This window comes from Lissotriton vulgaris, chromosome 5 (assembly GCF_964263255.1).
Source record: "Lissotriton vulgaris chromosome 5, aLisVul1.2, whole genome shotgun sequence".
NCBI classification, from domain to species: Eukaryota; Metazoa; Chordata; class Amphibia; order Caudata; family Salamandridae; genus Lissotriton; species Lissotriton vulgaris.
This window is the reverse complement of record NC_141693.1, coordinates 1,167,685,969-1,167,701,702: the sequence shown is the minus strand read 5'-3', so window position 1 is coordinate 1,167,701,702 and position 15,734 is coordinate 1,167,685,969. Positions and strand designations below refer to the sequence as shown.

At 43.7% G+C, this 15,734-nt stretch overlaps 1 protein-coding gene across 2 annotated transcripts in view; it reads right to left on the bottom strand.

Moving 5' to 3' along the window:
* The window catches only part of DENND10 (DENN domain containing 10), a 135,675-nt gene that overhangs the window by 71,545 nt on the left and 48,396 nt on the right, over positions 1–15,734 (bottom strand). For both annotated transcript variants that reach the window (XM_086922926.1, XM_086922927.1), the window contains exon 2: positions 8,245–8,441. In XM_086922926.1, coding sequence (XP_086779052.1) covers positions 8,245–8,441 — 197 coding nt within the window. The remainder of the gene's footprint in view (positions 1–8,244; positions 8,442–15,734) is intronic.

Sequence of the window (15,734 nt, the reverse complement as noted above, 5' to 3'; positions counted from 1 at the left end):
CAATCGATCCTTCTCAGGTATTGCCCCGAGAATCTGGAACTCCCTACCTACGGAAACTAGACTGATTCCATCAACAGTGTCTTTCAAAATGGAAATACCCAATGCATTGCGGGACCATTCCATTCCTCAGAGTAACTATCATTGGATTAAACTTTGATTAGTATTGGAATACAAACATAATAAAATGGTTGAAGTTCGTACATAATACTGGCTGTCCATTTTGCTTAGGGACCGGACCTGGTTCATTTTGGCGACATGTCTAAAGATCCCACGAAGGATTATCTTGCAGGGATAAAGAAAAGAAAAAAACTCCATGGATTTTTCATAGTAAACTTCCTCAGGCCTAGTTTGAAAAAAAATGCTTCTAACTGATCTAGAATATAGAAAGTGCAACGGTTATTTAAAGGTGGTAGGTAGAAACTCTGCTCATAAAGCTCATCTCTTGATTTTTTGAACGGAATACGAAGTCTGTTGAGAGGGAAGAAATAACTTTATTTGCAGAACTGGGAACAAATGTGTGAAGCAATTAATTCAGAGGATATCAAAACGTTTTGGCGATTAGTCAATTTGGCTTCAACTGGGGATTCATTCCCTAGTATTTGTGGTGCCAAAGGTTGAGAGTGTTTTGCTTAAAGCATCCTGGTGTGGACAGAATTACAGTGGTAGCACTGTGACCAGCCAGTGATGTGAATGCACATGTTCTCAGAGTTCTCCAAACGTATCAATGAACCTTTATTAAATGGGCCACCGCAGTTCCTTCATTCAGTGATTTTGGCGATCAGTGAAAGGGAACATCTGGTTCTAGAGACTTGCTGTCCCAATGGCAGCTCAGATCGAGGGAATCCTGATAAGAGGAGATTCGAGGTAAACCACTGTATGATTTAGTCTCATACATATAGGGCCTACTTTTATGGGTGCTTGCTAGTTCTCTCTCTCCCTGCTGTATTTGAATACAGGATAATAATATAAGAACACTCAAGAGGTGCTCTGGACAGATGTAAAGAGTGTTAGCCTGGCGCATGGGGCTGGTATTCTGTGTTCCATGTGATAGGATTGCAAGTCAGTGAAATTATCCACTTGTTGATCTCCACCTGACATGGTATTCAGAAGAGGAAGCATACTGGAAACCAAGAACAGAGAAGTCTCTCCCGGAGAAATCTAGAGAAGGTGATGAGGGACATACGCTGCGTAAAGTGGAGACCGCACTAGAACGTCACGCTGCACCAGGAGAAAATCCTAAAAGCTACATCAGACCTGAAGGGATCTCTAGAAGGAATGATTGATGAAGTAAACATGGACATAGACTTCCAAAACTCGCACGTCAAAAAAGTAGCTTTGAAGGAGTTTGAGAATGAATCTGCTCAAGAAACATTACGGAAAACGTTTTCAGCCATGGTTAAGGATTATGAGACTTTGGATAAAGAAAGGGATTCCAATAATGAAATTAAGTCAAGCAGATGGCTTTGATAATCTTATCGAGAAAAGTATCTTTTGATACCTGTTGGTTCTAAAAATAAAACCACTATATCTTTGGATATAAAAACAATTGGCCTAGAGTTCAGTTCTTGAGTGTGTGAAACCTTTTGCTGACTGAGTGTACAACAAATGCCTTACACTGTCCTCTGGTACTGCCTTACTGCTCGACCAAGCTACCACTTTGGAGAGTAAGACCAGACCTGGCTTTAACCTCTGTTATACCTCTGGGGTTTGTGGACTCTATACACACTGTACCTTATTCTGGTCCAGTATATATAGAGCCACTTTCTCACAACTAGCATTTGAGGATGTTGGTCTCCACTCTATCCTCCGAGAAGATCTCTATAAATCCTGCAGTATTTCAATGATCAAGGCTTACCCAAAGCACGGGGAGCCCCCACAATGACTTTGCCTGAACATACAACTCTTCATGGGTGTTTCATGATGGTTATAACCTTGTGGAGGCACGATCGACATTATCTTCCACACACTTCAGTTTATTGTCCATAGGGGCATGGGAGCTTTGGGACAAAGGAGGGATACCAAATCCCACCACTTGTGCCCAACAAGCAGATTGTCATCTGTCAGGAGAAGTGTATTTCAACCTCTAAGTTGCTGAGTATTTTCCCTGTTCCCAATTAGGACAGCTCTCTCTTCTACCTTGCTGCCATGGCACATCCTTCACCACAAGCACCTCTTTTGAAAACTTGGGTGCCTGAATCACAGGTGCAGGGCACATGGCAGTCTTCAGGGCGTCAATAGCTTTCTGACAGGTGTCAGTCCAGTTCACAATCTTTGGCTGCTTCTTAGAAGTCAGCTCAGTTAAGGTTGCAACAATGTTGCCATACCCTTTGACAAACCTCCTGTAGAACCCAGTGAGTCCTAAAAAGGCTCTCACCTGTGTCTGGGTCTTTGGGGGCTCCCAAGCCAGGATGGTTTCAATCTTGGGCTGTAGGGGCGCCACATGGCTGCTCCCCACCTGGCACTCCAAGTACACTACAGAACCCTGCCCAATCTGGCACTTACTTGCAGGGACAGACTAATTTGCATGTAGCCAGGTTCTGAGCTGGGATGGTGCAGTGAGCTAAAAAACGGTGATGGATCAAGCCCTGATCTGTTGACTGGGTAGGAGTGTTCTGCTTAATTCAGATACTCTGTCCATCACCACCCCCTTTTCTGAATGGATTAGGTATTAGTCACTGGAATTAATGGGAAATAGGGTGAGACCGAGCCAGTATGCATTGATTGTTCAATCACAGGTGTCATAATGGGTTTATATGTCATACATGTCTCTGGAGCTCTGCTATTCACTTTTCTATTTCATTTTCTTTTTTTTATGTACAGGCTGATCTATGTCTGGGGCGGAGAGGCCGGTGGGGAGGGTAGTTTGGTTCTTAATGTCTCTATCTCTTTATGGGTGCACGACTTGTGCACTGTATGGGGATTCCGTTTGTTTATGAGGTAAAATACAACTAAAAATATTTCACACAAAAAATAAAAAAAATTGCTCTGCAAAACATTAAAACAGAACAATCTTCTAAAATAATCAGCCATCTGTTGTACTTTCTGAATGAATCCATAATCTAATTAGGAGAAATGAACAGCCTTATTTATTGAACATACAGGTATTTATGACATTTCTAAAATGCAAGGAACCATGCTTGTGAAGGAGTCAAAGCATAAAGGTCCGAGGCATAGACTGCCATCTAGAAAACTTCATGCCACCCAAGTGCAATTTGTAATAGGGAGGAATAACAAACAATGTGCTATAAAGGAAACAGAAATAGTCTGGTGGCTGGTATGGAGTAAACCTTTTGAATAAAAAGGAAGGTCTTGTTGCATAGTAGACATGAGGCTTTTAAAAACTTGGATTTCACGATCTATTCACACATATTCAATGTAGTGATTGCAAACGCAGCTGTGATATGGTCGTACTTGGAAAGCTTTGATGAAGCTCAGACAGCTAAAGCCAGTACAGTGCCAGGCATTTACTTTTGATTAAATGTTCATGAACCACACATTACAAAATTAAGGCGTTCGTAACAGTGACTTGATAATTGAAGGTGGTGTTCAGAAGAACGAGTTTCAGCATCTTTGGGGAAGAAACACAAGTTGGTGGTGGAGCCACATATTAGTAGAGATGATTGCAGGTGGTGGGCACCAGCACTTGTTTTAGGGAACCTAGGCTTACTTTTCTAAATAGGAAAAGTTGTACCAGAGAATAAAAGAAATACAGAAGCAGTGGCGCAGATGGAAAACAGGGATAATGAAGAACCTACAAGAGTGGGTTTAAGGGACAGGATGTATACATTGCTAACATGAGAAACGCGCTGGAATCAACACTAGGTAACCCTTGGCATTGAACAACCACTGCATTCAGCAATATTGCTGGTGAGCTGTGATGAAATGTTTCAGAACCTGCAGATCAGAATCTATTGAAATTTTGAAACTCTTATTAGGTGTGCTGAGATGAGGGAATACAGAGGGTAGCAAAGATAAACATGCATATTTAATCACGACATACAGACAACAAAACTATCTAATCAAGGCACACCGATTCTGTGCTCTTGGTTACGACTGGCTACATACAGCTTTATATGGCCACCAAATGGTATATTATCAAATCTTTAAAATAACAGAGTGGGCTTGGATCCAACCCAGAAGACTAATTCTCGCTCACCTTATGCTGTTGTTTCTTTGGTGTATGACTGCACCTCTCATGGAGTTCTTGCATTGCTGGGCTTGACATATTAGTAATGTTTATCAATGTAACAGCATCTTTGTTGAAAGAATCTGGGAATGCTCAGAGTTTCTTCAAATCCCAAGGTCTCCTTAGAGAATCCATTGGTGATAATAGATTCACGCCAGAATTAAATGACTATAAAGAGGAGGCTCACACTGATCACTAAAAGATGATTGCAGGAGTGCATAAACAAACAGGAGTCAGAGAATGATCACAGAAGGATAACTCGAAAAAGGACATTCTACAATATAGATTGAAAGGATCTGATAATGGTCACAAGTGCAAATGTCCAGTGCATAAGGCCTTTTCTAGTGCTAATGTCTTTTATTGGTGGATATGATGTAGGAGTTTACCTGTGAAAAGTTACCACTGTTATCGATTCTTGCCAGGAGTTAAAGACCAAGAACAGGACAAAGGCACTGATCACGGTGAACATGCACTGATTAGTGTCTCAAGTTTTACAAGTCCACACGCCTTTGAAATGATTTTCTTGCCATAGACATACACAGATCATAAAAAGATGTGCATGAAAAAGCAGTTTCAAGCGAGAAAAAAAAAGGCAAATGTTAAGGGGTTTATTTATTTATTTATAAAGTTTTATATAGCGCGGACATGACCCACAGGGATATCAGAGCGCTTTACAGTACATAATTATCACAAGTTATACATACGATCGGGAATCGCATATAATACAAATGAGATAAACATTGCTGTTTGATTAAAAGCAGTGGTAAGTAGGCTTCTAGGAGTTAAAGGTTTAAGATGATAATTTCTTCGTGAGAAAGATTTTCGTTTCCTTTTTAAAGGTGGTAAAAGAAGGGATTCTGCGTAAGTCTGGGGGAAGGTTGTTCCAGATCTTCGGTGCGATACCGGAGAAGGCTCTTCACCCAGTTCTCTTTTTGAGGAAGGATTGAGGTTTTAGTAATAGTGAACTTGCGCTTCGCAGATGTCTACCACCTCCCGGCCGCTCTAGCTTTTGTGCTAAGTAGCTGGGGGTGTTGCTATGTAAGGCTTTATTTGTCATGCAGGCGATCTTTAGTTGTATTCTCGATTCGTATGGTAGCCAGTTCAAAGCCTTCAGGGCTGGAGTGATGTGGTTATTTCTTCTTATTCCGGAGACCAGCCTGGCCGCGGCGTTAAGCGATGCCCTGAGCGGTGCAAGTTTGTATTTTGGTTGACCGCAAAGATTGGTGCTTCCGTAGTCCAGTCTTGATAGTACTAGGGCTTGGACCGCCATTTTTAGATCAATCTGTGGAAGGAAGGGTTTACGTTTCCTTAAGATACTCAGCTGAAAGTTGGCTCCTTTGGTAGTATTGTAGATTTGTTCCTGCATATTTAAGTGTTTGTCAAAGGTGACTCCCAGGGATTTTTGCGGAGTCAATGATGTGAGGGGCGCAATCAAAGTGCAGGTCCTCTCTAGCCATACGTTGTTAATTGAAGTTTCTCCCATATGCCTGTATTATAAGGATTCTTCTGCTTGGGCAGAGTTTCTTTGGTAGCATATTTTGAACTTAGGCCGAAATGTGGTACCTCTTCTCTAAGCATGTGGCAATAAACTGTTTCCGCTGCATATACTTTGTCTATTTACTCCTGTCTTTAGCAGGGCACAATAAACAGAAACAGTACTAGAAATGCAGTGTACACCTCATCTCCTATATCAATTACAGAACCATCCCTACCAGATTTCACCTTGATATTTCTGGCAAGTGAACTCAGCACTGGGAGGGTTCTGGTAGGAAGGGGGCGCGGTTAGGGTGGCCCTACGTACCTGTTTTTTATCTACTTACACCAGTGGTCTTGCTACCTCGGATGTTCTCTCCTATTATCAAGCTGCACATCTGTTGGTCCTCAATGAGTGGTGGTACGGGGACAGGGGGGACCCAGCCTACGCGGTTGAGCGGCAGCTTATGGTTACCAACTCTTGGCACATGCTATTATATTCGGCACCGCTTCGGAAGCTTCTGCCCCCGGCCACGGGAGTGGTGTTCCATATCTGGAGGCAGGTCCAGGGCAGGATGGGGTGGTGGCATGTCTTGACCCGGGAGACGCCTCTTTGAGGCAACGGGCGTTTGCCTCAGTTGGCAGCCTTGCAGGGCTTCCGGGGGATGGGACTCTATAGGTATTTCGCCCCTGGGGGACGTTATGACAGACCTGAAACTTAAATCGTTCCAGGAGTTGCAGGACGAATATGGGATGCCGCGTTCCCAGTTCTTCCGATACTTGCAGTTCCGACATGCTCTGGCAACGAATCTGGAGGGTCTGGATTCTCTCCCTGATTTTAGCCCCATAGAAGCGAAGATCTTTATGGGGGAACTACCGGACCGCAAGATCTCTCGCATACACCAGACTTTGGTAATTTACTGCTCCACGAATCTGCAGAGGCTAAAGACAGCATGGGAGGAGGATGTAGGTGAACTGGAGGAGGAGGACTGGCAGAGGCTTCAGCGAGCCCGCGGGCGGCAATAGCCACGTGCCTGCGGTTGATACAATTCAAATATCTGGACAGGGTGTATTTCACTAGATTACGGTTGTGGAGGGCAGGAATGATTGGATCACCAGAGTGTGTCTCCGCTGTCGGCGGGAGGAGGGTGCACTTTTGCACACAGTCTGGAGTTGCTCTCACTGTCTTGCTTTTGGAGGGGGGTGTTCTCCTGCATGTCTGAGGTATTGGGCTTGGAGCTTCCCTATCCGCCGCGCCTAGCCCTGCTGCATGTTCTGGAGGGAGTTGGGGGCAATAGATATAAGCATCACCTCTTGTTACTAGGTCTCATGTTGGCAAAAAAGGATATTGCCAGGGCTTGGAAGGCGCCCCGGGCCCAGTCACTGGCTGCCTGGAGAAAAAGGATGGATTTTTGTATGGGGCTCCAGAAGCCGGTCTTCATTGCCAGGGGTGCCCCCGCAAGCACTATAGAATTTGGAAAAGGTGGGTAGACTACCGGGGACTAGATTTAGATCCGCCTACGAGTGGGATGTTCGCTTTCCGGATTGATGGGTGTGTGAATTCCGGACTGTGTTGGGTGGCTGATGGGCTTGTTGTTTTGCTCCTGAGGTATTGTACTTTTCTCTGGTGACATGAGCGCAATCAAGGGGGAGGGGGGGGGGTGTTCTAACATGGTTCATTCATTTTCAGAAATGTCAATGTTAATCTTTTTGCATAATTGATGTGTGCAGTAGTATCCGGGATGCGGAGCTATGCAGTTTATGTGAACCATGGCAAATAAAACCGGTTTAAAAAAAAATGCAGTGTCCAAGACCATGCAGGGGTTCTTGTCTCAGGTTTTAGGACTTCATTAACTGAGGGCTTTCAATGCCACTGGTTTATGCCAGGCGTGAATCAGCATGAACGAGAGACAGACACATCACAAAAGAATGCCTCTAGAAAGGGATGGCTGACTATGCAAGTCTTAATCACTATGAGGAGAGTATAGTCTCTCAAGTAAAGTATAGCCTCTCTCCAGTAACATGATTGCAGCCTCAATGCAATTACTTGTCTTATCAATTCATCCATCCATTCATCCATCCATCCAGTCATCAGTACATTCAGCCATCTTTTTACTCACCCATTCATCCACTCACCAATTTGTATATTAACTCAAACTCATTCATCGAGTTATTTACCCCCCATGACTCATTCGTATTCATCCACTCAACACAATCACGCACAAAAAATGCCAACCCATGAGAAAGCATTTTGATTTTTTTTTTTTAAAGCCAGGTCTATTGGCTTTAACAAACTTGGGAAATGTTGCATTTAATTCTTTGATCTCGCTATTTCTTTTTTTGTTTCGTTAATATTATTTATAAACTGGTTGTTCACCAAGTGTTTAATTGCGCTTAGGATGCATTTCAAGAAAATAAAAAGAATACATTGCTACTGGCTGCAAGTGCAACTCCCATTCTCCAGCACAACTGACACACTGAACAAATATTGCAACATTTTGTTTTTTTCCGCTAGATCTCGACTCCAACGTTCCCCAAAGACTTAGCCTCCTAAATCCTGCAAATATCAATAGATTGCCTCTTGCCTTCGACAGTGCTGCAGGGTCTGGCACGTGCATGCAAGCGATGTAGAACCAGGTTCTCTTGAACTGGCCGAAGAGGAAGGGGTGCAGGCCTTTGTTCTCGTGTGCTAGGCAGCACTTCCGTAGCAGGAGACCCCGGATCTCGGCTGATATGGAGGGATAGCACCAGACCCACAGTATGTCTCCGTTTGTGTCTTTTTCTAGAATAGAAAAGTGAGGGATGTAAGTCAGTGAGCCTTAGAACACTTCTATTGACCTCTACCAGGACACACAGACATGAGACATTTCAACAACTCTTTCTAAGTCTACCAGGGTGCGTGTACACGAAGCATTGCAATACATCTGTTGGCTATCACCAGTGGGTTCAGACACGAGCCTTTACCACACATTCCCCTGCTAGGCACTGGAGAGAGCAACATTAGTATTAAAGAGGGATGCTGTGAAGTACTTCCCTCAGACACAATGGTTTGTTTCCATGTGGTGGCTAATTGGATACAATACATTACACTCAATGGAAAAAAGAAACTACTAAGAAAATGATATTCAAATAATACTTCTTAACAAAGCAAAGATTACATATAATTTTAGGAAAACAATAAGTGTACCATACATGAACGCACAGCAAAAAAGTATGTATAAGTAAGTATATGGCGGAGATAAAATACAAATACACATCAAGTTCATGATAGCAAATAATTAAACAGCCAAATAGGTGCTCTCCAGAGTCTCTTGACTGGAATTACCGAAACTGAATTCCCTAAATGCAATTTTCTTTTTAAAAGATCTATTTATTGCAAGTAAAGCAAACAATGTAACCGCGACAGCAAGCATTATACAATGCAGCACCAAGACAATCTGGTAAATTCGAACCCCCATAAGCCGCTCAAATCCCCTGTTCCCCCTGCCCACCCTCTATCAATTCACAGGACATCATTAGGGTCTGGGCGCTCCATAGCTACAGGATCAAAACCAGAACTGTGTATAGGGACACATAACCGGCCTCGATGATCATTCAATTTCCCCCATATCTTGGCCCATTTTTTGGTGACAGCCTCTGCTTTCATTAACCACTCTTTCCACCAGCATGCACCAATCCATGTCCCGCTTCCACTCACTCAGTTGTGGTGTTAGTTCTGCCCTCCGCATACGCGCAATATTGCGTTTGGCCACCATCACCCCCAATGTCATCCAGATCGGGTCCATACAAGTAAGATCAGTCACTTCCCAGACATTCAAGAGACACCACTTTGCGGAGGCCTCCATGCTGCCTCCCACACACATTGATGAGGCAAGCGACAACGTACTCACTATAGTGTTGGTTTATTGGGCAGCTCCACAGCATGTGGAAAAACGTGCCCTCTTGACCCCAGTTCCTGAGACACATGTTGCCCTGCCCATCTTCGGCATAGTACTGCATGTAACTGGACAAGGCAGAACCTAGATCTTATTGCAACCTCCTGTTGTCCTCCAGTCCCTCCAGATTTCACTCTCTGTGAATTCCCAGATGTAAGGGGAGTGGCCCTATGCAGATGAAGCCTTCCTGTAGGCTGGTTTAGTTAGTTCTGCTCCCTCTGCTGGAAAATCAGCCATGATGAATTTTGGAAAAATAGTGCTCTCTTGGAGAAAATAATGCCACACTTTGGAGGATGTGGTCATACCCTGGGGTGTTGAACCACTTCACTGGACATGAGTGACCTCCTGCTTGACCCAGAGAACTTGGAATAAGTATCTGAGAGGGACAGAGCCTCTCAGATCTGCTGCTTGAAAACTTGAGAGAAGGATGAGGAGCTTGATTTGCACCAACCAGGCCCTTTACTCTCAAAATTGCACCTGTTGCACAATCTGGAACTACAGCCCTGTGGACATCCTTGCTTCAAAAGGACTAAAGAGTGTACTCCCTGAAAACTACAGGTATACAGAGCTCACCTGGAGCATCACCACCAAGAAATCCCCAGCCTGGAGAACTACCTGTGAATTTGTAAGGGTTCTGTCCAAGTGAATTGTGGGAACTGAAGTCCCAAATTTTCAACAGCTATCTTGGATATTCCAGACCCTTGGAGTAAGTTTAGGACACTTTGGGGAAGCTTCGGGAAAAAAGGTTTGGAGCAACTTTGGAAAAAAGCTCCATAAGTAGACCGATTTGACCGTGCCAGCCAAGCCGGCGACTCTCAACCGCGAGCCGGCCTGCCGTCCAGGTTCGTCCCACTGAAAAGCTCCAGAGGTCCGGCTTCCAGAGTTTGACCGGGAGTAGGCAGAACCCCAAGCAGGCGAGCCTTCACCGAAGTAGGCCTGGTAAAAAGCAGCAAGAGACCCCTGAAGAAAAAGCTACGTAAAAGTTTCTAAGTCCAAATGTAGAAAAAGTGCCCGGGACCATCCGGGAGAGCGAAGCTGCCCACCTTCAACTAGGAGCTGGCCTGGACCCTGGTCCTGATGGAAAGCTACAGAGGTCGGACTTCCATATATTTGATCGGCAGCTCGTCCCAAACCCTCATCGAAACCGGACTGGCTCAGAGCTTCGAAGGACCCCGGGAAGAAAAGCTACAGGAAAGTTTCTAAGGCAGAAAGTAAAAACTTTTACCAATACCTATCGCAAAGGGTAGACACGCAAGGCTCATTGCGGCCGGCCTGGAACTTTGCTTTGACCCAGTCTAGCGCGAACACATGTACCAATAAGCGATATAAGTTTCTGTGTGCTATATACAGCTGAATCTTTAAAAAAATCATAATTCCTGTTCCCTACATAGTTTTTTTTCGTTTCTGTGTCATTTTAAAGATACAAATATTTCCTATTTTTATAAAAACAATCATGCAACGGGCATCCTGCTCAAACAGAAATCCGCTAGACGCCTGGGAAGGCTTTACAACAGAACTGGGAGCCAAACATGCTACTGAGCTGAAAACCCACAAAAGGGACCACCATTTGGTCTTCACATGGAAAAAGTACAACACCTGAGATAAAAAGCATAAAACGCGAAATAAAAAAGACATTGAAACAGCTCCGAAATGAGCCCAACAACGAAGGTACTCAAAAGGAGCTTCGGACTCTAAAAAGACAACTAAAAAAGATGATCTGGGAATTAAAAAAGACAACAACGTGAAGATCAATGGATAAAAATCGTCCATAGCTCAAAACAGAAGAATAGCTCCAGCTTCTGGAAAATAATCCACTCCCTTCAACAGCCAGGCCACAAGGGCATTGACTCTAACATATCTGAATCTGACTGGGCTAATTACCTATTTGCACACTTTAACACAGCTGACTCAAAAACAAATAGCCCCAGAGGGGGAGACTGGTCAGCCGACGCTGACCAGAACCTCAAACATCTCAGTACACCCGGAAAGGACGAGACCTCAGCCAACAAAAGGAAATCTTCTCCGCCCCACAACTCAAACGCGTGCACAGACTTAAAATCAACCACCAACTTAACGGCAGACACAGAGATTAACCCACACCTAGAAATAGCAGATAGGATCAAGAAAAAAAATCCTAAAAGGCAAACTCGAGGGGGCCCCTGGCCCAAATGGGATCCCGCCAATACTGTACAAAAATGACGCTGGGTACTGGAGCAGCACCTTGGCACCGGTCTCTCTCAAAATAAGGGAAATAATAACAACACCAACATCCTGGAGAGGCTCGATAATAAGTCCGATTTACAAAAAGGGTCCCAGGAACGACCCAAGCAGCTATCGCCTCATAGCTCTGATGGATACAGAGGCAAAGTACTACGAGGGCCTCATCCTAGAAGATCTGACAGCTTGGGCAACCGCAAAGAACATCATCCCAGCAACCCAAACTGGATTTCGCAGTGGTCAGGGCACTACGACGAACATCATGGCGCTAACCCTCCTGGCAGACGCGGCAAAAGTCAGCAAGACTTCTCTGTGTCTGTGTTTCATCGATTATAGCGCTGCATTCGATCACGTAAATTGTCACAAACTCTGGTAGAAACTGAGCGTTTGGGGTATCCCAGGTCCAGTCCTACAGCAGTTAATACTGCTATATAGTAACACCTTGGTCAAGATAAAACTGGGACCTGGGACGCACCTTTCAAGAGAAATTGGGACCAGCAAAGGACTGAAACAAGGCTGCGTTCTAGCCCGAATGTTGTTCTACCTCTTCCTTGCAGATCTCCCCGGAGAGCTAGATGCAGTTAAATCTCACGGTCCACGGCTGGGCAACACCACATTGTCCAATCTTCTTTATGCAGACGATTTAGTTCTCATTAGCCGGTCCCCTATAGGCCTTCAACACCTGCTGGACAAAACTAATACGTTTTCCAAAAATAACTCACTGACAATTAACTTAAACAAAACAAAAATCATGATAATTAACCACCACAGAAAACTGAACTTTACATGGCTATTGAATGGACAGAGGTTAGAGCGGTAACCTCCTACAAATACTTAGGCGTCATACTAGATAGCAATGGCTCATTTAAACAACAACTAGAGGCTATCCGGCGGAAGGGCACGACATTCCATCTGTCGATAAAGCGTTGCAGAAGGCTCTTCCTGACCGGACACTGGGTCCCCTCCTACAGGTAATAAGAGCTCGTCTACAGCCAATGCTCACCTACGGCAGCGAACCCATGCGTGGTAAAGACGCAACGACATTAGACAACACCATCAGTCGAGCCAACAGGGCAATATTCCATCTGCCCACTTACACCTCGCCTGCCCAAATCCGCCTTGAATTTGGGCTGCAGAAACAAACGGTGGAGAGAAGAGGCGCACACATTAAAAGCTGGCGGAAAATCAGAGACGCAGAGTATGGATCCCTAAACACCCACCTGTGGACTGAACTATCCCTTAGAGAAAATTCACCAGCAAGAAAATATCTAATGGAATCATTGGAGACCCTAGGACTAACAAACTTATGGGAGTCAGCAACTGATCCCAAGACTTTTAAAAAAAATGGTATCGAAGGTCACCAAGATGGTCTCATCTATCGAGGACAAAGCAACTCTTGCTAAGAGAGCACATGGATCGGTGGTACTGGAAGGCTACACAGCTCTCAAGCCACAACCGTATTTAACAACGGGTCTTACACAGACAACAAAAAATAAGTTCCTCAATATGCGTCTTGGCAATATACCGATAATGCCTCACTTAGCACCCTGGAAAAGAGAAAACACAGCAAACTGCTGCAGACTCTGCTCTACTGGAAAAGAGGACTTGACGCACATAATCTGCATCTGCACAAAACTTCTGGACATAAGACGCTACCTGCTTCGGCCCCTATGGATTCAGAAGGGAATAACTAGCTGCAGGCAGGCTGTGATGCTCTGCTTTAACCCTGGTGAAACCCAGTTAAACTGTAGAACAACAACATTCTTTGACATTGTGGCTAATAGACTAAAAGAATCAGCTGCCGGGCCAACTGGAAGCACTGCTTAAAACAAAAAACTGTTAGCATCCAGTCGCCCCAATGGACAGCAACATACCAAAATGTGTTTTATTAACTATCAAGGAGAACTCACCCGTTATTTTAATTACAAACACTTTAGTTAGAGATTGTCTTATAAATTTGCTTGTTTTAATAATAGTGAGTTTTTATTAACTGTGCAATAAATCTTTACCTTACCTTACCTATTTTTATAAATTGGTGTTGGATTTTTATTGTGTGTTGTGTCCTAATTATTTACTGAATGTATTTTTAAATGCTTTACATACCTGTCTTTTAAGTTAAGCCTGCTTGCTCACAGCCAAGCTACCAAGGGTTGAGCATGAGAATCATTTTCTAAAACCTGTACTTAGCCTTATATTGTGGTAGTGGCCTTATTGCCAAGGGTAGATATACATTTGCTCCTACTAATAACCCACTTTCTAACAGGGACAAGCCAATAATAATGTTTCTAGGCATGATTGTTTTTATAACTAGCATTTGCAATGCAATAGGTATCTCATTTACGAGAGTTTGAGCTATTGGCATTGTAAACGACAATAGCTTAAATTTTTGGGAAATGCGAGACCTAATTGCATTGGAAATATTTTTCGTTTACATGCGCGCCATTGCCGCTTTCACGTTAAACGAGGCCATGCCCCTTTCTTTAGACAAGCCGCATCAAATGAAAGGGGAGTGGCCTTTATTACCGTGAAAGCGCAACACTGGGTGCTTGTAAACAACTACAAAAAGTGAATAGTAAAAAAAATAAAAACACAAGCGGCCGCGTTCAGTGCCGCAAATAAACCAAAGGTGCGGCCGCCACTATGGCGTGTAGTGCTATAAAAAATAAAAATAAAGCATTAGGCGAGAGCTTGTCCCGCCTGCAACAATAGTGCTTGGAGGCTGCAATTAAAGCCTACCAAGTAACAACACATGTAAGAGGGCCAGTCCTTATGGTAGGTTACAAGATGAGACAAGGAGGTAGTAAGGAGGGACTATAAAGCCTATTAACCAATTAAAAGCCACAGTTTACAAAGGACAATGACACAAGCCAATGAAAAATATGGGCGGAGAGTGGGCAGAGATTTAAGTCCATACCGGAATACAGCATACTGCACAGAGCAGCGCATGCACTGCCCAGGCTCGACCTAAAAAGTGATGATTGAGGCAGTAGGCCAGACATATGTATTCAGAAAAAAAAGGTTAAAGTAATTTATTTATTGGTATTCAAGAGTCGATTGTTATTACTCTGCATTAAATCCTACAGATAGGCAATTTGTTGCATGAAATCTCACAGATTACCAAAGTAGGCATCAGTTTTGGTGTTACCCACTCCGAGAAACCATAGGTATAGAATCCTTGTTAGACCCTCTTTGGGGAGATATTATTTTGCTTTGTCAACTGTAATTTTAGATACTTCTGTAATTTATGACTGGTTGCCTCGTGGAAAAGCTTAAACTCAATATGGAGGGCCTAAATTAGTTACGGTAATAAGACAACGGTAACACCTATAGGCCTAATAGGTTCACTAGGAAGAGGTATTTATTTCAAATGCAATAGGTCTGATCTGTTTATTATGAAAAATTATGTAAAAATCAGTAGGCCTGATTTATTTAGTATGTAACACATATGTTAACCTCCTCCATGCGTCAGAGACGTCACGGTGGGCGGGTGCGGAGGACGGCCGGGGGCCGTCTGTTCCGGGCACAGGTGGAATTCGCCCGCACGGTTTGGGAATTCCAGCGCGTTGAAGCAGCTATAGTTAACATGCCTTTATGTGTAGATTACCTTTGTAGGCAAGGAATTTGGTGTTGGTGTAGAAGTTATGCACTGTAATAATTCTTGCTAAAATTTCTTCGGTTGGCCTGAAAAGCTTAGCTGTCTGCCAGAATCTTGTAATAAAACAACATTTTTAAAAATAGAGCATATGTGCAATCTTTTCTCTGTGTAGCACAGTTCACAGATTTAGCAATAGTGGTATTTCAGGGGTTGTGCTTGCACAATGTCCAGACTTTGCAACAATGAGGAATTAATTTGTTGCATAAGCACAATTTCTCACCTATAGTGAAAGAAGTCAAATGACAGGAAAAAAGTGTCAACAATATCA